This window comes from Phyllostomus hastatus, unplaced genomic scaffold (genome assembly GCF_019186645.2).
Source record: "Phyllostomus hastatus isolate PE091 unplaced genomic scaffold, TTU_PhHast_1.1 phas_contig_159, whole genome shotgun sequence".
Classification (NCBI taxonomy): Eukaryota; Metazoa; Chordata; class Mammalia; order Chiroptera; family Phyllostomidae; genus Phyllostomus; species Phyllostomus hastatus.
In genome coordinates, this window is record NW_025333640.1 from 8,043,813 (window position 1) to 8,066,392 (window position 22,580).

General features: G+C 39.8%; 1 protein-coding gene across 1 annotated transcript in view; it reads right to left on the minus strand.

Annotated features, from left to right (window-relative positions):
* The window catches only part of XKR6 (XK related 6), a 234,765-nt gene extending 219,839 nt beyond the window's left edge, over nt 1-14,926 (minus strand). The window contains exon 1 of the mRNA XM_045831651.1: nt 14,167-14,926. Within this exon, the coding sequence (XP_045687607.1) occupies nt 14,167-14,915 (749 nt within the window). The 5' untranslated portion in view covers nt 14,916-14,926. The remainder of the gene's footprint in view (nt 1-14,166) is intronic.
* Between the last annotated feature and the right edge of the window lie 7,654 nt (nt 14,927-22,580).

Consider the following 22,580-nt stretch of genomic DNA (forward strand, 5'->3'; position numbering starts at 1 on the left):
TTATAGATTTCTCTAAAAACTTATAAAACATTCTATACAAATTTATAAAAATGTTTTTATGAAAACATTTTGGCTTCAGCTTAACATTAAATCATATTTAGATACTTTAACACCTTTATAAGGAATTTTTTAATTATTTAAATCCATGTGGTTATTAACCCACAAACCAAACAGAATTCATTAAGTAGCATAAACTATTAAGTAGTATAAAACTATTAAGTTTTAGTAGTATAAAGTTTTAGCATAAACTTCCAAATTTAGGTATGAATTTTGCACAGTTCTGAATCTGTATGTTCGGTGGCCTGTACAGTCAGCAGATGAACACCAGGAGTGACTTCTGAGGGCGGTTCCTCGGGGAGCAGTGCTGCACAAGGTCCCCGCGTTCAGGACATGGTTCCATTCAAGGTACGTCAGCTGCGCTCCCATATTCCAAACGGTCCTACCCCTGATGAACTTTTTTTTAAAACTTGTAACACTGACAAGGCTCAGGCACAAGAGCCATTATACTTTTTATTTAATCTATGAGTGCCACTTTACCTCAGTGCAATTTCATCTGAAGAAAAACTAGTTAAAACTTAAGTATTATTTCATTATATTTTAATTTAGTATGGATCACACTTAAAATAACTTAGTTATATGTTTAAAAGCTAATTCAAATATTTGTTTTACCTGACCAACTAAAATAGAGGCTGGCCTGTTTTTGTATGACCCTCAAGCTAAGAATGGTTTTTATATTTTTAAAGGACACAATAAGACAGAGGTTTGACATGGCTCCCATGCTGTAAAATACCGACTTAAACGTAAATCAGTGTTCTAAAGGGAAATGGTCTCGTTTATACTTTATTCAATAGCAATTACATTACACACACACACACCCTCAACCTGAAGGGGACCTGGTCTCAGCACAGCATCCCACAGAACTGCTGCCTTGGCAGAACTACGTTTCTCACCTCCCTCCATCTGGGTTTGGTCACAGAGCTACTTCCCCACTATGGAATGTCAGCACAATGTGTGCCATGTTGAGTTAGGGCTTTTAAGAAGCAGTGATGCTTTCTCTAAACTGTCTTTCCTCTCACTGGCTGAATGCTGAGTGAGGGTGCTGAGTCCCTCAAGGATGTCAAAGCCATCATCAGCGAGGACCACCACAGTAGACAAGGCATTTCTACTGTGTTAAACCACATAAAGTGTTCTTACAGTTGAGAAAACAAACCATAACAGTCATTAACATGCATGTGGTATATTTGCTGCCTTTCATATTTAACTAACATCTACTTAATTCTGAAGTCCTACCAAGCTTCCTTGGAAAAAAAAGGAAAAAAACCTATGAAAACAGATTGTTTATGTTGCTGTAAGCTGTCTGTTTATTCTAACCATCAGTCTTTTCCTTGACAACTGGCTACTGTTGCACTTTTTCCTGTTTACTGTATGCTCAGATGAATTTTAATTTAAAGCCGCACTACACTCACATTTCAAATGAACCAAAATTCAAAACAATTTCTGCTCCATGTATGTAGTTTCAGTGCTGATGCAGCATTGAGATATCATCACATTCCATCCAATGACTGTGTTACAGAAGCAGAAATTTGTAAGTGGATTAAAATAGCCCCTCTTCACTTCTTTACTGTATACAAGGGCCAACAAAGCATGAGAAGAGCAATAAATTTCACTTAACCTTGAGATGCTGTAGTATCTCCAAAACTGGAACTTCCCAAAACAATAGAACCTTGACATTTTCAAGAGCTGCATCCTGACACCATCACAGATTCAAAAACACGTCAGTTAAGCCACAGCGCACGGTTCTGTGACATGGGTTCCTTCACACATGACTTGCAAAATGCAAAGGACAACAGAGTACTGGGGAAAGACTGTAGGTTCCAGAGTGAGTCTGCCCAGCATGTTAATGTTTGAAGCTACCAAGGGCAAGATTTTCACAAATAATGAGAAAGATTAGGAGGGGGAGTGTAAGACTTTAAAAAAAGCAGTGAGAATCTTACCAAAGTACCCCCCTCCCCCGCTTTGGTACAAGTAGTTACAGGCGGTTTTGTGGCTTCAATATCCATGAGTTTCTCACTACCTCGTGATGCTGTGGGCATGCATGAAGGATACTCCCTGGATCAGAGCATTAATTGTGGGGAAAACAGCCTCCTGTAGAAGTTAATATTTACAAGAATCAACATATCAAAGAAGAAAAAACAATGTCCCAAGATAAAATAAGGCCTGAACTCATCTAAGTATGATACTGAGTGCACGTCACTCATCCACCATGCTGGCATTTCTATTTGGATTGTCACTGTGTTCGACAGTGCTCTGGTACAAAATTATACATAGTTTTAAGTAGTCCTACCTTACTCCTGTGTTTTCCACAGCACTAGAACTTTTAGTGTGATTTTTCAGAATGAAAGGTTTTCAGGAATACATACATCACATCGCGGCAGATGTGAGCACACAGGAATTCTGATGGTGAGCTGCAAATGCCAGGCACATAAGCAAGATGACTCCAACCTCGTAGGGCTCCATTCGCCATCTCATTTAACCCTAGATTACAACACCCTGAAAACTACCTAAAAGTTATGTGGCACCTATCAAACAGAGACAGCTTCAAATGCAGTCCAAAAATGCTAAAAACACATTCTAATTCTGTTTTTCCAAATTTGCAATGTAATTTCTTTTAACTTCAGCTTCATTTTGATAACTTTTGTTTAATCTGCAGAGTATTAGATCCCTTATGTTGCTTCTCTTTTGTTCCAATCCAAAGGCATACCACATCATCCATTAGGTCTAAGCCAAACTATATGAGATTAAATTTTGAATATATAAATTCTTTATTGGAAGGCATAACCTTTCCCTTCAGAGTCAGCTTTGATGAAAACTGCCTTACAGAAGGCAAAACTGCAGCATCCTAAATACACAAGGCTATTTATAACGACTATTAACTGGCTGCTCCAAAGCTACATTCCTTATAACCAAGCAACGGACAGATTTGGAGTTTTGCTCATTTTGATCCAGAATCACAGAGGAGCCAACCTGTTCTGTACTATGCTTCTATGCTCACCCCCCCCCCCCCATGCCTTGTGTCCCATCTCTGCCAGCCACTGCCTCTCCTAGGATTTCTGACCCTAAGCTTCCCCCAGGAGCTTGGGTTTTCTCACCATTGCCAGAGTATATTCCTACATGGAGCGCAAAGGGATGTTACTTTGGTGTGTGTAGATTTTAAGTGTCCTTACCTGCATGAAGTAGTACAGCAAAACACTGTAAGACCTCCTCCCACCCCCTCCCCCAGCTACTCAACCGCATGAATTTATCCAACAAAATGTAGGTAAGTCATTTTCTTCTCTGCTCCCTTCATTTCTGTCTCTAATGATACCATTTTAATACCTATTAGGTCATTTCTCCTCTGTCATTTGCCAGTTTCTTTTTAGGAATTCTATCCTTGGCACTGATTTCAACAAATATAACATTTCTGAAAATTTGAGACATGAAATTCACTCTCAACTGAATATCAATTTCCCCAACACTGTAAAATACCTCTAACCTGGCACTTCTAAAACACCGACAGTAATAATGACCTTGAGTACTTCAAACTTCCAAAGAAGATCTGAGTCAAAAGAATATTCAGTTATATTTCATAGTTTTAATGTTAAATGTCTTTACAGTATTCTAAATCTTAAGTACAATATATGACAACTCACACACCACAGTCTATGGTGAATATGACTACTATTTGATAAACACTTCTGCCAACCCATTCCAGCTAAGAGTAAGTAAGGTCTGATTGCAGGCTGTCTAAATACTGGTGTTCAAATAAAACCATCAACAGAGCTTCCTTTATACATTCCAACCCTCTACACCTGCTATGCCTAGTGCTTAAGCTTAAAAAATATTCCCAAATGGTTCTAATACAAACTCCTCCTTCCTGAGAACTACCACTGTGAGCAGTGGTGGTAATCAGCTGACACAACTATGGTTCTATTCTGTCTGTATACTGCTTGGGAAACTTACTGAAAACACAGGCTTCTAAAATATGTATAGTAGGTTCTAAGGCTCATCCTAGACATACTAGATCATAATCTCTTATGATGGAACCCAAATAGCTGACTCTCCAAGTAATTCCAAATGCTTCATACCCTTAAGGGAAAGAGCTGCTGCCGCTCTTGGTGTTTCCAACAGATCTCCAAAGAACCCACCAACATGTGGGTACAGCAGGAATGGGACCTGCTGTAGGTGGGACCTGCAGGAATAAAGAATGGCCAAGAGGGTATTGTCAACCCCTTTCCGTATTGTGGAAATCACAGAACTGGAAGGTGAAAGAGATTAGGGTAAAGACTGAAAACAATTTCCTCAGGATTCAAACACCTAGTGGTACTGCTCATCAGTCTGAATCACATTAGCAGTTATACTCAACTAAAAGAGTCATAAGCCTATTCTGTGGAGTTTAATACATTAGACTAAAAATCACACATCTCAAAGAACTCCAACTTGTTCATCAAGATGCCCCAGTGATTCAACAACATCATTCCTTCACTTTGAATAAGCCAGAGTAGCAAAGTTACAAAGTAAAGCTCAGCAATTAGTGAGAAGAGCCTCGTGGTCATTACTAAAGAAGTCTAATGTAGAACAACTTCTCATATTTTGCCATCAGTTAAATCTGGCTTCAAAACTTTCCTCCACCAGTTATGAGCGACTTCAGATGAATTAACCTCTCTAAACTCATTCCTTCATCTGTGAAATGGGCATGCAAAACATGAAGATTTAAATGAGACAATATTTATAAAAACAGAACTTTCAATAGTTTCCGTTCCTCCTCAGTGATTTGCACCTGTCTCTTCCACCCTCCTAATACTGCTGTCTGTCCTCACTTCAGTGTGTTACTCTATCACACACCAGAAACACATGAGGCATAAAACTTTAGTACGGTTCCTCCAAAACTAACAGGAAGTTTTAAACTCTCTCTACTGGCAACCCACTGAAAACACACAAGTGCCTGAAGTCATACAGTAACTTCTTCAGCACAGAATGTTTTTTCTCTCAGGTTCTGAATCCAGTAGAGCAAATGGCTTTCAAACTTTGGAGAAGGTAAGAATCACTACAGAACTTGTTTAAAATACAATTTAATCTCCCACCAATGTCATAATTGATTCAAGCAAGGATTGTCAATGGCCACTAAAACTATCTGGTAAAGGTTGTTAGGAAACAGGATAGTGACACCTTGTCAAAGTATTACCCTATGAGTTACTTACCAATTGCAAGTAAGAAAATGTACCTTCATACAGAGAAATATGGCTGTTGGAGCCTTAACCAAGAGGTAGATTTAGCATCACTAACAGTGGGATGAATCAGGCATCATGTGCCTACTGGTATGATGTAAATATGAAATATAAAGCAGTACTTTGACTGAAATATGTAGCCTGGATATAATCAAGACCCTAGTTGCAACTTACACAGTTTACCTAGAATACCGAGAGAGAGGACACATGCAGGAAACTGTAAGGCAATCTAAAATGTGGAACATACTGAACAAAAGACTGGCCGGGAATCTGCAAAGGTCCATATCACGAGGGAAAATATGTAAAATTGTTCTAGAGTTAAAGAAACATACAGGCAATGCATGACTTTTGATTAACTCTTTTTGTGCAGGTGAGAAAAACTATCAAAGGCATTGTTGAGGACAACCGGGCAAATGTGAAGAAACTGCTAGAAGATTTTATAGAATTATGGAATAATTATGGAATTATTGTTAATTTTCATAGATGGAGTAATGATATTATAGCCATGTAGAATTACTCTAATTATGTACTACTTGAAATAAGGAGAGATACAACCTCATAAAACGTTAAATACACAAACACTGATAAAACTACGCTAATTACTGAATGCAGTTGTTCAACATACTGCTCTTTCGACTTCTGTGTGGCTGAAAGTTTCCATAATAAAAACTGAGCAAAAATATATATTCCCTGGTCCCAAACCCCAGGACTCTGATTCTTTAAGCCTGTAGTAGACCCAAAAACCCACATTTCAACAAGCCCCAGGCCTGTTCCAACACGGAGGCTCCTCAGACCACTCTAAGAAAGGCTGCAGAGGGAAAGGGGAGTGTGTCTGCTGTCTGGAAGGGCCTGGACTCTTAAATCCCCGCCAGCGCTATTCCGTGGGCGAGCTTCCCAAGCCATGATTTAGTGTCTTCCTCACCTTTGCCATCTGTCCTCACGTCCCCAGTATATTTAAGATGGAACAAAAAGGGGGCATAATGGTAAAAAAGAAAGTTTCTATTTCATGTACATTATGATTGTTTGAGAGCAGGCGGCTAGGGTTATCAATAATTATCAACTGTACCTCCCTTCCAAGAGTACTGTGAAAAAAAAAAACATTGTGCTTACCTTTCTGTGGCGTAAATACTCAAATTTCTTCCCAGAACTGTGTGATGAACATACAATCCACACTCTAGAAACTGACAGCCAAGATAAAACAGAAATAGCTTCTTCAAATTTTTAAAAAAGTCAAAAATGTTGCACTCACACATTATTTTGAAAAGCCCTCGTTTGAGATTTCAGGATAAAAGTGATATACAGGGTGGGTCAAAAGGTTTACAATTGTATCCACTTTCGAATATAATAATAAATAAGTAAATACAAGAATAAACACTTTTGAGTATTCACAACTGTAAACCCACTGGCAGAAGTTCATACTTTATTATTTATTAATTATTGTATTTGAGAATGGCTACAACTGTAAACCTACTTTTGCCACACCCTATATAAGAAGAAATCTTTTTGTTAGCAATATGCAAAATACCTTAGAACACTGTGGTTTGTTTTAAGGTATATTAAAATAATGTGGTATACCATGATCTACCCACATTATACATATAGAAAGCAAAAAACTAAGGTTGAATTTTAGAGAAATGTACTAATGTCACTGTAACAATATTCACTGAATCCTCCAAGCAAATCCCATCTTTCCCCAAAAATTAAACTTTAATTAAAGAAGTACCTATACCTTAAGCTAAGAAAAACAAAAAAAAAAAATAAGAAAATTCAGATAGTATTATTTCCTAAAACAGCTCACAACTGACAATATAGCTATCATTTTTTTCAAAAAAATTAACTTTTCAAAGTTGAAGAATACACAGCAAACAATAAATTGCAGTAGGTGATTTTGTTTTACACTTTTTTTTGGTCTTCACCTGAGGATTACTGATTTTAGAAGGGAAGGGAGAAAGAAAGGGAGAGAAACATCAGTATGTGAGAGAAACATCGAACAGTTGCCTCTTGCACACACCCTGGCTGGGACCAAACCCACAACCTAGGCATGTGTCCTGACCAGGAACTGGTCAATCGAACCCCCAACCTTTTGGTTTGTGGGACGACACCCAACCAACTAAGCCATATTGGCCAAGGCTGCAGTAGGTGATTTTGTAGTTCTTCCCCAATAAATAAATAAATCTCAGAAAACAACTCCGAAAAACCTCCAAAATGTATAACTTAGATATCTATGTATTGCTTTAGCTTAATCTAACAGTAAAAAATTAAAACAGAAAACTACAAAAAATGAGCGATTTAAAATACTTTAATTTTACCTGAAATTACAAATTCACAAAATAAGCTAATAAAGCACTATAACAAGTTTCTCAAGAAGTCTAATCTACTATCAATTTTAACGCTGAGAGAGATATATAAAATGCCTCTATAGGTAGCAAAGTAACTAAAAGTAATGAGAATTTGTTTAATAACAAATCAAAATAATACATACTGGGACTTCAAAGCAGTTCCTGGGAAGCCTATACATTTTTAAGTATTTTAATTGTCCAAATTAGAGTCTAAAATTCCTTCCTTAAAACTTCAGAGCATTAATACCAACACCATAATACTTTTCAAAACTGAAGGGACCTTAAAGATCAACCAATCTAATTCCTCACTTGATAAATATGAGGAAACTAAGACCAGAGATTTTTTTTTGTAACTTATATAATGATAAATCTGATTTCTCAACTCCAATGTTCCCTTTACACCACGAAATATCCTGTGGGGTTTTTTTGGTATTTTTAAAAAATATCTCCAATAGTGATGAATCACAGTGGAATGTCTTCAGGTAACAGTCAAAAGTTACTAAACTTTGCCCTGGCCAGGTGGCTCAGGTAGTTGGAGCATTGTCCCCATGCACCCACAGGTTGCGGCTGGGTCCCCAGTCAGAATGCATATAGGAGGCACTGGACAAATGTTTCTCCCAATGATGGATGTTTCTCTCTCTCTCCTTCCCACTCTCACCCTTCCACTCTCTCAAAAATCAGTAAACATATCCTTGGGTGAGGATTTAAAAAAATTAAATTTGAATTTAAAAGTCACTGAACTTTTTAAATAAGGCTATATTTTCATGATTTAAAAATTTTTTTTAACTCTTTAGAGCCAAATAAGAAACCCAGAATTTCTGAATAGAAGAAACTAAGTAAACAGAACATTCTGGAAACCAATTCAAGTTTTAGCCACAAAACTGTTTGCAGACAGCAAAGCATATATATAGAAGCAAACCAGACTACAGTGAAAAGAGCAACATTTAAGACACAGTTTATTTCTTTTTGCATCCCACAGAATCTTTCCAATGGTCCAAAGTTTATCCAACATATATAAGCCTAACTAACTGACATTATGGATAAAGTTTGAAGAATAAAGCAAATGATGTTAAAAAACAGAAATAAACTGCTTGTGATTTCTGACATGTGCCTGTTAGATTTCTGGACTACTAGACTTCTGTAATACTGACTTTGAGGTTCTGTTTCTAGATCATTCTGGCAATAACTATCCTTCATCACTAGTTGCACTTCTACTCAATGTACACCATTTTTTCACTACCTTCCCTTAAAAATTCACCATAAACATCAAGTTTTTACTGTTTTTATTCACTCTAAAATAAGAAATAATCTTCAGAGATGTTCTCTTCATAGTCACTCTCCTTTAGGAAGGGGCTCCTTGTGTTAATTTAACTCACAGCTAAGCATGTTTTTCTACCATTTTTCAGGTGAGGAGGGGGATAATCTAGATGAGACTTTACACTGTTGAATTTGTCCCTTTCTTCCTTGACGATATTAAAGGGCCTTACCCATTGCAAGATCATAAAGTTATTACCTTACACTTTCTTCTAGGGTTTTTACAGCTCGATATTTGATTGCATCTTCCATTCGTTTAGAATATTTGTTTATGTAGAGATCAACTTTTCGCCCCGACTGCCTCAATATCACTTGTTAAGTAATCTTTTTTCCATCCGCTGATTAGGAATGCCACCATTACTATCTAAATTTCCACAAGCCTGTCAACTTATTACACTTTTTTCTGCTTCACTACCTATTTGGCTTAATTCCTCCTCTGTCAGTGGTACACTGTTCAAATTATTAACACTTAACAGCACATCCACTTTTTGATAAGGTATAAGTCTCAACACTTCTCCAAATTATTTTCTTATTACTAAAACACACTTAGTCTTCTCAGATCAATGTTCAAGTTTCCCCTCAAAAAATCCCACTGAGTTTCTTTTGAACCAGAATTCCATTAAATTTATGGATACAATGAAAAACAATGATATTTTCCCAATATTGAGATTCCCACCCTGTAACAGGCTGGCATGGAAAGCCCCCTTTTAGACAGAAACACAGACACACAAACACACATATATAATCTTTTAATGTGACTATAACTACTACCCTGGCCCCACACCAATGAATTTCTTAGGTCTCAAAATCTTACAGCTAGAGAGACATTACAGATCACTCAATCCAACACCTCTTGTGATCCCAGTTGTGTTACCTCAAGCCTACTTAAGAAAATCATTTCAAAATTAAAATTAATATGCCTTTTATATTCAACATAATCATAAAAGGACTATCTGAATTACATAAAAGGCAGAGAAGTGGGCTGCATTTGTTGAAAATGGCTTTGAATTTAGGAATCCTTTTAGAATAAGATGCATACTTGGGCTCAAAGGAAAAATAAAACAACACTGAGTACCTTAAGTGTACACACTTAAAAAGTGTATACACCTCAAGTGCTTTTAGACACTCATGTTTCCAAGGTAGTTATTTTGTTACAGTGTTGTCCAAGAACCAAACTGCACAGTACCAAATCATTCCATTCCCAACTGTTTCATCATATTTATTAAGAACACAAATCCAATAACAATCTCCAAATGAAACAGGCCTGAAACCCAATTCTAAATGTGATTCTCAAACCCGGCTGCCCATCCGACCACTTGTAGAGCTTCTAAAAATAAGACTTCTTTAGGGGCCACCTGGGGATTCTTCCTCAGTGGGGCCAGCAATGCTAGAGCATTTCTCTCTCTCTGTTTTTTTTTTTAAAGCTGTAGTAGGTTCTAGCCTCAACCTGAGTTAAGAAGCACTGTTCTAAAATATTTAAAAATATTTAACAAGAACAAAGCCCCATGATATACCAAGTATCCCTACACGGGGAGTGGGGGGTGGAAATAATTTAAAGAGAATCTTTACCTCTTCACCAGCCCAGCCACCTTTGTTGCTTATTATATACAGAGCCATGTTTCTATTTTTCACCAAAGTCTTCAAACAAACAAAAAAATGTCAAATCAAAGCTTTAGACTACTCACAGATTGATGATGTTGTTCTAACACTTGAAACATCTTTTTTCCCCTCCCTTGAAGGCTAGCTACCCTCTACCTCATCTTCTCCCCCAAGAGAAAGGAAAGCTAATATTCACTTTAAAAACTGCAAGTACCATTAAGATTTTTAAGTAAATTCCTCTTTTACCTTGTAAAATCGAAGGGTAAAAGCACACTCATAAAAAATATAAATAAAAAGGGAGATTAATGACTTGGCTGTGATATCATGACATTAGATGAGATTTCAGTCTAACAACTGTTCGACTGTTGCTTCTAGACTGCAGAGAGCGGCCAACACATGCAGGCCCCTCTAACGGTAGCACAAAAGCAAAGAAAGGCCAATAGGCTAAAGGAGAAAACTTCCATACAACAGTGCAGTATGCAAACTAAATCAAAATGTGCCTAAGATCCAACCCTCCCAGAAAATGCCTGCTCCCGTTTTGATAACAATGCATTGTACTGAACTGAAGCACATAAAGCTACACAGGAAGTTACGTGATAAGTAACTAGGATAAAGGATGCACTAAACAGACCTAATCACAGTAGTGCTGTGCAAAAGGAGGTCCATGAAACCAAATCATCCCACAGACTACTCTTCCATGCTCCAATTTTGGCCCAGCCAGAAAATACTTTCTTACATTCTGTAAAGTCATTTGGTGAAAGAGATGCCCAGTATTTTCCATCTGGAAAGGAAAGGCAATATCAATAGAAGCTTACCACCTTACTATAAAAGAAAACAAAATTTTCTTAAATAAGCACTGTGCTTTGTCCAACAGAGAGTCAAATAATCTTACATTTAAAAAACAAAAGCATGTGAAGAGACAGGCATTCATGGTTTAATGGGATCAGTTTTGACCGTGTACAACTTCACCAACATCATTTCTTAGAAATGTGGCCCAAATCAATGATTTAATTCCTAGACCTTAACCTATCATATGACCACATGAAATAGCCAAATTCAAGTAACAAATACAAATAAGGATATAACTATAACTCCAAAAGATCTGCATTCAAAAAGGAAATGATGTATGTTTATATATACTAACAAGTAATTTACCAAGGGTTTAAAACAAGAAAAGACCAAAAACCTTTCTCCAACACTTTTGCATATGATTTCCATGCAAGCCACATGCCTAGCAGGTATTAAAGAGCAGACCTTATTTCTAGAGCATTTCAAGCAAAATCAGCTCACTGGAAAATGTTAAAATAAAAAGATAAAATCTTTCCTCAGGAAATATTTCTTTTGAAGTACTGCTATAATGGGATAAATAACCTTGCTGAATTAGTATGTCTTTAGTACACTGTACTTTAAAACAATGGAATATTTAGACATACATTCCAATCTTGAAAAAAAGACTAAAACAATTCAGGCATACTAAAATCACAGGCATCTTATACATATACCACTGTAGACCTTGAAAGCTCAATGAAGGTCTGCAAAAATAATGCCCTAACCTCTTTTAAATGATTATAAAGGCTAAATTTACACTTAAAATGTACCTGTCGATTTGTCCCAAAATCTGGACTCTTCTACTTTGCCCAAGTACAATTAAGATTTAGGTTGACTGAGGGAAAATTATTCTGCCTAAAAATTTTGTGACACTAAACTCCAATTCCATTATGTACCAAAAGCTTACTACTAATAAATAGCTAGGATGGATTACATTAGAAACAATTCTCTCAGGAATTTTAACCTGACACCAAGCTTTTGATTGCCCACACGCAGGAGTCCAAGACATGGACTTACAAAGGTAAGTGACTTGGACTTGTTCAGTGGAAGCCTAGTTATTAAATGCATGCCATTAAATTTTACTAGTACGTCAAAATCTTTCTCTTCTCCATAGTTTTTGCCCCTTTCCCCCCTTTATTCCTTTACACTTCATCAACCTGCAAGAAACCAAAGAAGGTATTCTCAATATCAAACACACTACCTTTGATTCAGTATAGATTTGGGTGTTTAGGGGTGGTTTAAGTTTAAATTTCAAATTCAAAACATATTTCAAAATTTTACTTGACCCTCCAAGCTATGCTCAAAATAGCTAAAAGTTAGTCAACCATCCATTTTTCTATTTAATTTCACCCTCTTCTTATAAACTTATAAGCAGAACACAAATTAACTGCAGACAAACACAGCGAGAAAAAAGCTTTCTTGGTTTTACCCAGGAACACCAGTAAACAACCCTGGATGGACCAGAAAAACCAAGAAGCACTCACAATCTCCTGTTCGGAATTTGCATGCAAATTCTGTAACACAAAGTTCTTACATTCACTTTCAAGATTTCAGTAACTCAATCCCATGTTTTCTGAAACGTTTTTACTTAAAATTCTGAACAGAGCTCTGCACAAACAATTCAAAAGACAAACTTTATCTCAGTTTACTGAAACAGTGAGCACCTAAAATCTCCTAGGTAGAGTCAAGGCAATCTAGGCAGAATGTCTTCTGGCAGAAGCAATGTACCTGAAGAGCTCTGTGCAATTCATCTCCAGTAACACATTTTTTCTCTTGCAAATGCTCTTACCTACAATTCAGTTCCCAGAATACTCTTAAAGCAAATTTAAGTCTGGGAGCACAGACTTACCAAGATTTTAATAGACCATTTAAGGCTGGTGGCAAAAAAGGAACATCTGCAAGTGGTGTGTGAGACATTCACCTGGCATTAGGGGAAATTACAAAAGGGGAAGGGGCCGCAGGGCCCTTAGGGCTTGTGTAACTGAAAATTACCTACACACTGGCCTGGCCACGAAAACCAGGGTTCCATCAGAATAGGTGTCTAGGTGGCTAACTGATTTTGTAAAGGTGAGAATTAAAAACAAACACACGCACCACATACTACACAATTTTACCTGTCACTAAGAAAAGGGCACGTCTAATCCAGAAAAAAAAAAGTCATTTTTCCTTCAAGGAGGGAGGCAGTTCGGAGTCATTTGCAGGGGATGGGATTGCAGGAAGGGGGGAAGAGGAAGGGGGCGTGGAATAAAGGAGTGCTAAATAAAGAGGCAGCAAGGGGGTTTGCACAGGGCCCCACACAGGCCACTGCGGAGAGAAGACGGGGGAAGAGGGGAAGATGTCTCACCGGGGGACAAAACCGAGTGCAAACCGGCTGGAAGAAGGAAGGTTCCACCCCCCCACCCCACCCCCCGCTACCCCAGGAGAAGAGCTGGAGTGCAGATAAAAAGCTCTATGGGGCTGGTTACCCCAGCATACCCAGGACAGCGGCAGGACAGAGGTCTACAGAGATGGAGAGAAGGGGAAACATGAGGCAGGGTCTCTGAGAAGTGCGCACCAAGGATGAGGACAAACAGCGGGACGTGGGCCTCCCTGGGCCAAAAGGCGTGGCCACGGTTCCAGATTTTTAAAAAATGGTTTTTGAGACGCCAGGGGAAGTGCGCGGCAAACCCCTCCTTCAAGACCCCGGGCCGGGCCCGTCTGAGGGTCCCACCTGCGAGGCACCTCCAGGGCGGAGCACGACTCTTAGGGCCCCGGCCTCACCCGCCAGGCCCTCCGCAGGGCTACCGGCCGGGCCCCCGCCCCCACCCCCGCAGTGCTCTTACCTCCACACCTGCCCCATCTGCAGCAGGTGGATGACTGACTGCCAGATCCACACGGAGAGACGGCAGAGGCGCTGCGCCCCCGGAGTGGCCGAGCCCACAGCACCCGGGCGGCCGTAGCCGGCCCCCATCATGGGGGGGCCTCGGCTGCTGAGCCCCTCAACGGCACCCAGCCCGCCGCCGGTGTAGTCTTGCACGAACCAGCGGAAGCTCAGGCTCTGCACCAGCAGCGACGGCACCAGCACGAAGAAGAGGGTCAGCCCGAAGTAGCCGTAGTCCCCCTTGCGGTAGTAGTCGAGGGCCAGCCACAGGTCGGTGCCCACGTCCCCGAAGAAGACCAGCAGCGCCAGCACGATCCACAGGCAGTCGAGCCACGGCCGCTCCACCTGCGGCGGCGGAGGCTGCGGCCGCGCGGCCGAGGGCGTCGGGGGGTGGCGGTCGGCGCCGGCGGCCGCGGATGGTTGCAGCGGCTGGTCCCCCCCGTCGGCGGCGGCGGCGCTGCGGCGCGGCTTCTTGCCCAGAAGGGAGCGCAGGCAGGCGGAGCGGCAGCCCCAGTAGCACGAGGAGGTGTTGCAGCAGTGGCAGATGTGCAGCGAGCTGCTTTCGCCGGGCTCGCTGCCGTCTCCGCCGCCGCCGCAGCCGCCTCCCCCGGGCTCCCCGTCCTCCTCGCCGCCGCTGCCCACCGCCTCGTCCAGGTTGTGCAGCTGGGCGAAGCCCACCCCCACGCCACCGCCATCGGATTTCGCCGCCATCTTGACTCTCTTCCCAGCTCCGGAGGTTGGGGGGGGAGGGACGGGTGGGGGGGGAAGAAGGCAGGGAACGGGGAGGGGGGAAACGAATGGAGAGGAAGGGGGGCGGGGAGGAAGCGGGGGAGCAAACGAACGAGGGGGGAGTGGGCCAGGGAACCCCCTCCGCTTCCGGGTAGTTGGCGTCACTTCCGGGCGAGCCCCCCAATCGCACGGCGCCCGCAGCTCCCCAGCCCTACCCTCCCGGCCAAGATGGCCGCCCTCCTATGCCTCAGCTGCTGGGCGGGGGGCCGGGGGGTTCTCCCCGCCAGGGCTCCCCTTCCCCTCTTCCGTTGACCCCGAAACCCATCAGGTTGACCCCTCGGCGTCTCTGAATCCTGCTGGGCCGAGTGAGGCGGTCCAAAGTGATCCCTGGAGGGGGCAGTGCCAGACGTTTTGGGGTCCCCTTCCTCAGCGTCGCAGCTCACAGCTTTCCTCCAGGAAAAACGCCCCCTAACACCCTCCCCGCTGCTGGCGGAGGGGCGGGACCTCTGAGGGAAGGGGCGGAGCTAGTGCAAAGCAGGTGATTACGTGTCACTTCCGGGAGATAGGATGACCTCATTGTGTAGTTAGACAGCCCCCCTTTAAAATGGCTGTCTCACCTCTTTGGCTGTTTCTTTTTTTTTCTTCCAAAAATACTTGTATTCTTGTCTTCAGGGTCTTTAGAAATTACATGGGTCAGTTAGATTCCCACACACAACTTACTGATTCTCACTTCTATTTAGATACCTCCTTCCTCTTACCTCTGTTGACCCCCTGATTTTCCTGTCACTAACAACTTTACCATCTTTTGCAATAAAGTTTCCACAATACCCTTAAGAAAACTCCAAGCAAAATCCAGCTAAAAATCATCCTGATTGCATCTTGAATGTTGGGGCAAAGATTGAATTCGCATATTGTGACCTTGAATGTATCATCTTCACCATTGCAATGTATTTCTATCAACTTTTTTTTTTAAGTATGCGATTTTAAAATTCTGTGATCTTAACTTTGGAAATTAAGAACTAGCCAGAGGTTGAGCTGTATCAATTACTTTTCAGGCTATTTGAATGTGTGAAGATCGCCTTTTAGAATTTTTTGGTGCTAAGGCTCTGTCAGTAAACATGGCTTTAAATGAGTGAAAATGTTATCAGTGTGCTATATTATTAAAATAGGTGCAGGGTACATTACTATATCTTAATTAACAAATTATAAGTGTGAAGCAGCACTGAATGGATTTGAATTACAATGATCTTCCAGTGAAAGTGTGTTTGAAGCCATATAGAGCAAGCTACATGCTCACAGTTGTTACTGATCAGGTGAAAGGAACATTTTGAAGTTAAAAATAGAAAAAAATCTCAAACACTGCATTTTGACCTCTTTAGATGTTTGTACTCATTTTTCTGATTCTGTCTACTTTCTCCTTCAGTAAAACCAAATAATGCCAATAACTTTCTTTGGAATGCTGAGGACAAATTAGGTAATATTTGTATAGATGGCACCGAGGTTCTGTAGAAAAAAGGTGCCTCTGAAATTTTCAGTAATGTTATTTTGACATACATGATATTTAACACTATGGCATTTAATTAAGTTTTGAGGGTAGAGGGAAAAAATGAAGAGTCCACATTTAAGAACACAATTTTTCATGAGTATTTATGCCAAGGTAAAACCTGTAAAGACTTTATGGGAAGTATCCATAGAGAATTTTTTTACAAGTCATTTCATTTGAGGGGTGAGGGAAATAACTCCAAAATCTACTTTTGGAAACAAGTCACATAGCTGTATCCTTTTATTTGATGTTATCATTTAAACCTCTTGTTACTATGGCAGTAAAACTTACAGCCAGCAGGTAACAGTTATTTTTGCATACAGATGGGATTCTGTTTCTTCCTTTGCTGAATTTGAATTAATAACACCTGAGAAAGATGGGATAAATGTATATGGCGAGATTGCCCAGGTTTGGATCCTAGTTCCACTAAAATAATGTGGATGATGTGAGCAAGACAGTTAACTTCCTTAAACTTCAATATCCTATGTTATGTAGGAAATAATAATATACCTTTCTGTGAAAGGTTGTTGGGCAAATTAAAGGTGGCAATCCATTCAAAACTCTCAACATAATACTTGATAGACAGTAATAGAGTAAGCACTAAATAAATGGTAGTTGCCATTATTATTATTATTAACATCACTGCTGTTGTTGCTATTATGTTTGCATAGCACCAACATATAGTTACTTAAATTCTATCATTCATATTTGGTATCTCTAACAAATGAAAGCAGTTTTCAATGTGTCTAGGAAATGGGTGCAATTAATTTGTGTTTTCAAATATATTTACTCTATTTAAGCCTGTGAGGCTATAAAATGAGATAAAAAAAGCAAGCAGCAATGGCATATGTATGATTCCTACTTCTCTGTGCCCTAAAAGAATATAATCTACTAGTGAAATTTGCTAATTAAATTACACTCACTGTATAAGGCTGACAAATGTGATAGAGCCAAAAGCATTTTCACAATTGAAGTTTCAGGGAGATTTATAGGATTCACAGACTGTCAAGTGATTTCAGCTTTACATTTGCTGTTCAACAATTTTATCATTCTGCATTATTTGGGAGTAGTAGATACACTGTAGAACCCAGGAGGCTCTAAAACTAAAATCTCTTACAGTGATTATAAAGCTCTCATGAGACTCACTGAAAGTTTAACATAAACTCAGACTGTGTTTTGAATGGTACGTGTGTGTGTGTGTGTGTGTGTGTGTGTGTGTAGAGTTTAGAGAATTGGGGTTCCAAGTACATTCACCACTTAGCACAGTGCTGAACACATCATGCACACTCAATAAATATTGGTTAAGTAAGTGAATTAATCCAATTAACTTTCCAGATAGTTGAAATTTACCCTTTCAAGTGTCCCCACCAAATTGTACTTTATATTTTGTGATGTAAATCTTTAAAAAATTCATTGATCTATGGGTTTCTCCAGAAGGTATCCAGCCATGTACTGTGAAAAATAGAAACATCTATTGAAGAAGATACAAGATATAGGAAACATTGTACATAGGACAATGACACCTCAGTCCCCTTCAAAGTAGGCACTTGAGATCTCACACAGTTCTCCCAATTGCTGTCAGCTGGCTTCATCATGTTTTCCTGAATCTCATTGATGGTCTGAAATCCCTTCCCTTTCAAAGGCAATTTTAGTTTTGGGAAAAGCCACGAGTTGCAGGGTGCCAAATCTGGGCTGTAGTGGTACTGAGTCATCTGGGTGATTTAATATTTCACCAAAAAACTCTTCACAAGACGTGATGCATGAGCAGGTGCACTGTCATGACAAAGCTGCCAATCACCAGTTGCCCATAGCTGCAACCTTCTGAATCATCCTAATGGTTTCCATGGAAGAATGTACAAGCTTAACACAAAATTTGATGCAGATTCATTGCTCTACTCAGTCACTTTGAATGTGATGGCCACACAGTACACATGCTCACTCAACAATGTCTACCACCCCCACTGACTGGTACAGTGAAGTCATTGTTCACACATGCACATTCCAGTCCTCTCACCTTGGCTGCCAGGTTACATCGATGTTGCGCAAACCATTCTCATTATAAACTTATATTAATAATGTAATGCTATTACATTAACAATGGCTGGACTTTTTCCATACAGACTTCAGTATTACAGAGATACCACTATTCTTTAGTAAACAAGGGGTGCAGTGCCAGGAAGTTATTTTTTGAAAATGTGTTGTCCAGAGGTCTGCTTTCTTAACAGCATACCAGGTAACTCTTTCCTGATGACTTAACCTTAAAGTGGTCTCATGCTACGAGGCTCTGACTATCTATGGGTGTACTAAAGAGTCACCCCTGGCCTACTGGACACTTTTGTTGTTTCTAAATAACTTTTTTAAATCTCTGCTTTTCAGAGTTCAGTCAGGTAACAACTTTGGCCCCTGTTACTTCCACTCAGATATAGGCTGGGAAGCCAAACTACAAAACATATTGGAATTACATATAAAATAATAATATGTAGATTTTTAGAGTCTCTTTTATGAGTAAAATAAGACAGATTTAATATATGGAAATTATGGCGTACATCTTGGCTGTTTAGAGAAACCTTTGGGGTTTTTCTCCCCAGTTCTCTATTTTCAGAAAGGCAAAAAGGGGAAAGTTAGGGTTGGATGCTATTGTGTATTAGACACTGTCTCAAATATCATTCCATATAATCTTACCATGGTCCAAAAGTCATGGAGATTAGTATCCCCACAATAACGGTCTAGAGAGTAGCCTTGAGTCTACCAAATGACTTAGCCAGTCACACCCATTGGAGGTAGAGTGATCATGGATCAGGATCCAAGCAGGTTCAATTCCAAAGCCTAAACTATTGCCCTAGGCTAGGCAGTTATTGGCCCCCAGAAATGAAGTCAGTGTTGCTGTATTAGTCACTGGAGGGACCCTGTTATGATGCTGATACACATCTAGGAGACAGAAAACTTGAATTCCAACATGGAGATTTGCCCCAGCAAAAGCATTACAATGGGGCTTCATCATACATTCTCCACAAGATTTTCCTAATTGGAGTCTGAGTAAAACCTCAAAACCAGCAAGTAGATGTCATACATATCAATTTTATTCCTTGTATCTTACTGTCTTCTATAAAAATAAGACTTCCTTGAGCACTGCAGAGTAAGCTCATAGAACCCATTGTCCCTTGAAGCTCCATTTCTATATTTGATATTAAGAGTTGAAATTTCAGCATACATTCCTGCTGGTGTTACAAAATGACACAATTTCTATTGAAGGGAATTTTGAACTATCTGTCAAAATTAAAAATGCAGTCACCCCCAGATGGCAGTCCCTCTTATGTGAGTTTATAAATATGCACATGTCAAAAGTTACATGTGGTCAAGGTTAGATAGCATTGTTTATAATACAAAAGAAAAAATGAAGGAGGGAAAAAAAACAAGTATCAGTCTAAAGGGAAACTGATAGAATACCATGCAGTGGCAGTGGAAAGTTACAGTTTTCTTTTTGATGATACAGAAAGAGTTGCAGGATACTTTGTTATACAAAAAGAGCACAGTGTAAAACAATAGAGCATTTTATATAAGATAGCAGGAAGGATAAGGTTATCTATTCTTATTTGTATTTTCATAAGCAATTCAGGAAAGATACCCAAGAAACAAAGTGATTGCCTATAGCGTGGTGGTAATGGTGAGGAGAAATAGTGTGAACAGGAGCAGGATGGGAGAAAGACAACCAGTGTTTGGAGGTTTGGGGGAAGGAGTGTGCACACACATAATAAGGTACAGGGATAAGTAGGAATGAAGGAGTAGACATGTCTGTATTTCTCTCTGGACAGTAACACCACTAGGGAGTATTTGGAAAGGTTCTCTCCCCCCCCCCCCCAAGAACTCTGACATCTGTGAAGGGTTTAACTTAAACCCTTCTTAAATTTCTTTGCATTTTTATCCACTGCATTGTCTAAGTAAGGATAATGAGCTCCATGAGTTAATTCCCCAAAGAGCAGAGTACAGTATATTCATCATACATAGACATAAGTTATGTGAAATCAACTATTCATGCTCAACCAAAAGAAAATGAAGAGCAAGCAATAGCAAATCAAATCAAATTATACAGGCAGTTTCAGAGAGGGAGTACATGCACCTCTTTTTTATGTTTTTTTTTGTTTTTTTAATTTTAATAATTTTACTCTTTTTTAACAAAAGGTTTTTTTTCTGTTTTTGGTTTTTTTTTATCACAGTAGGTTAAGCTCTGTATTTAAATTGCTGATCTGCCATTAACTTGCTATAGGATTTTGAGTAAGGTATTTTCTTAGTTAAGCCTCAGTTCTTCAACCATAAAAATCAGGAGAGTAAGATTTGCCTCAGTGTGATTTATGTGGTTGAATGAAATAACGTGTATACAAAGTGCCTGCCACTGAATAAGTGGTCGATGCTGGCCCTTCCCTGCCTCATGTTGCCAGGTCTTTACGGAAGTCTTCCCCATCTCCAAGCTCCTGGCCCATTAATTCATACTGAATTTTTTTCCCTGGGTTGCCAGCACTGTGTGGTTAAATAGCTGTGTAGGCTTTGGGAACTTTGCCTTTCAAACTACAAATTGTGTGATGGAACCAGCAGTCACACAGCCTTGAGTCTGAACTTCCTGCCCAGCCCCTTACTATGTCACCTGGGAAAGCTACTTCAGCTCTCAGATCGGTCTTCCTGAAGTGTAAAGTAGTGAGCATGCTGTCTTCCACACCAGATTATTGTGATATCAATGCCTGGCATACAGTACATGCTAATTAAATATTAGTCCTCTCTCCCTAGTCACCCCCTATACCAATTTTCTATGGCTTCCATAACAAATCACCACAAATGTTGTGACGTAACATAAATTTATTATCTTACAGTCCTGGAGGTCAGAAGTCTAAAATGGGTCTCAGTGGGTGTCGAGGTGTCAGCAGGGCCATGTTCCTTGTGGAGGCTCCAGGGGAGAGTGCCTTTTCTTTCTGGATCTGAGGTTGCTCACATTTTCAAAGTCAGCAGTTCCTTCACCTCTGCTTCTGTCATCACATCTCTTCCTGTAACTCTGATGCTCCTTTCTCCCTGTTCCCTTATAGGAACCTGCCCAGATAATGTAGGATAATCTCCCCATCTCAAAATCCGTGTTTTAAATGCACCTGCAATTTCTTTTGCCATGTAAGGTAATGCATCCATGAATTGTAAGGATTAGGATGTGGCCATATTTAGGGGTTGTTATTCTGCCTACCACTCCCTATAACTTCTTGACATGCAAACCTGAGCTCATCATCCCTGGCCTTCAAATTGACTGTCTGATTTTCTTACCACTATAATCCCAGCCTCGCCTGGTCATCCCAGACCTCTAGTCCATGACTCACCAACTCCAGGACCAGTGAGCCAGAGTGAATTTAAGAGCATTTTGTGTACAACTCCTGTGTTACAGACAAGGAAGAGGAAGCTAAGCATAAAGGCATTTATTTAATATCACACTGGTTCACATTAACTCGAGGATTAGAGCTTAAATTTCCTGCTGTCTAGGCCAGACTTTTAATACTACATAATGTGAATTATGCTGATTCACATACCTTATAAAGTTGCATAAGTCATTTATTTTCAGCTTTTGATAACTCCTCATTTCTATTTCTTAAAGATAGGAACACTGAGCTTAAAGAGTAAAAGGCAAAAAGTAGGTTTGATTTCCAGTGACACCATTTACTAGTTCTATGACTTTATACACATCTGAATTGAATCTCAGTTCTTGGGTAAAAGACGAATATTAATAACTTCCCTAACTCTCCTCAAGTCTTGTTGTGAGAACCCATGGGTTTATTGGGTGCTTTATAATTCATAAAGAGATATAAAAATATATATAAGAAACTTTTGTTTTAAATTTATTGATTCTGAGAGACAGAGAAAGAGGGGGAGGGGTGGGAGAGGGAGAGAGATTGATTGGATTTATTGCTCCAGTTATTTACACTTCATTGGTTGATTCTTTTATGTGCCCTGACTGGGGATCAAACCTGCAACCTTGGTTTATCGAGACAATGTTTTAACCAACTGAGCTATCTGGCTAGGGCTAAGAAACTGTTTTTATCCCAGTTGAGGCCTCCTACCTAATCTCCCTGACTTTA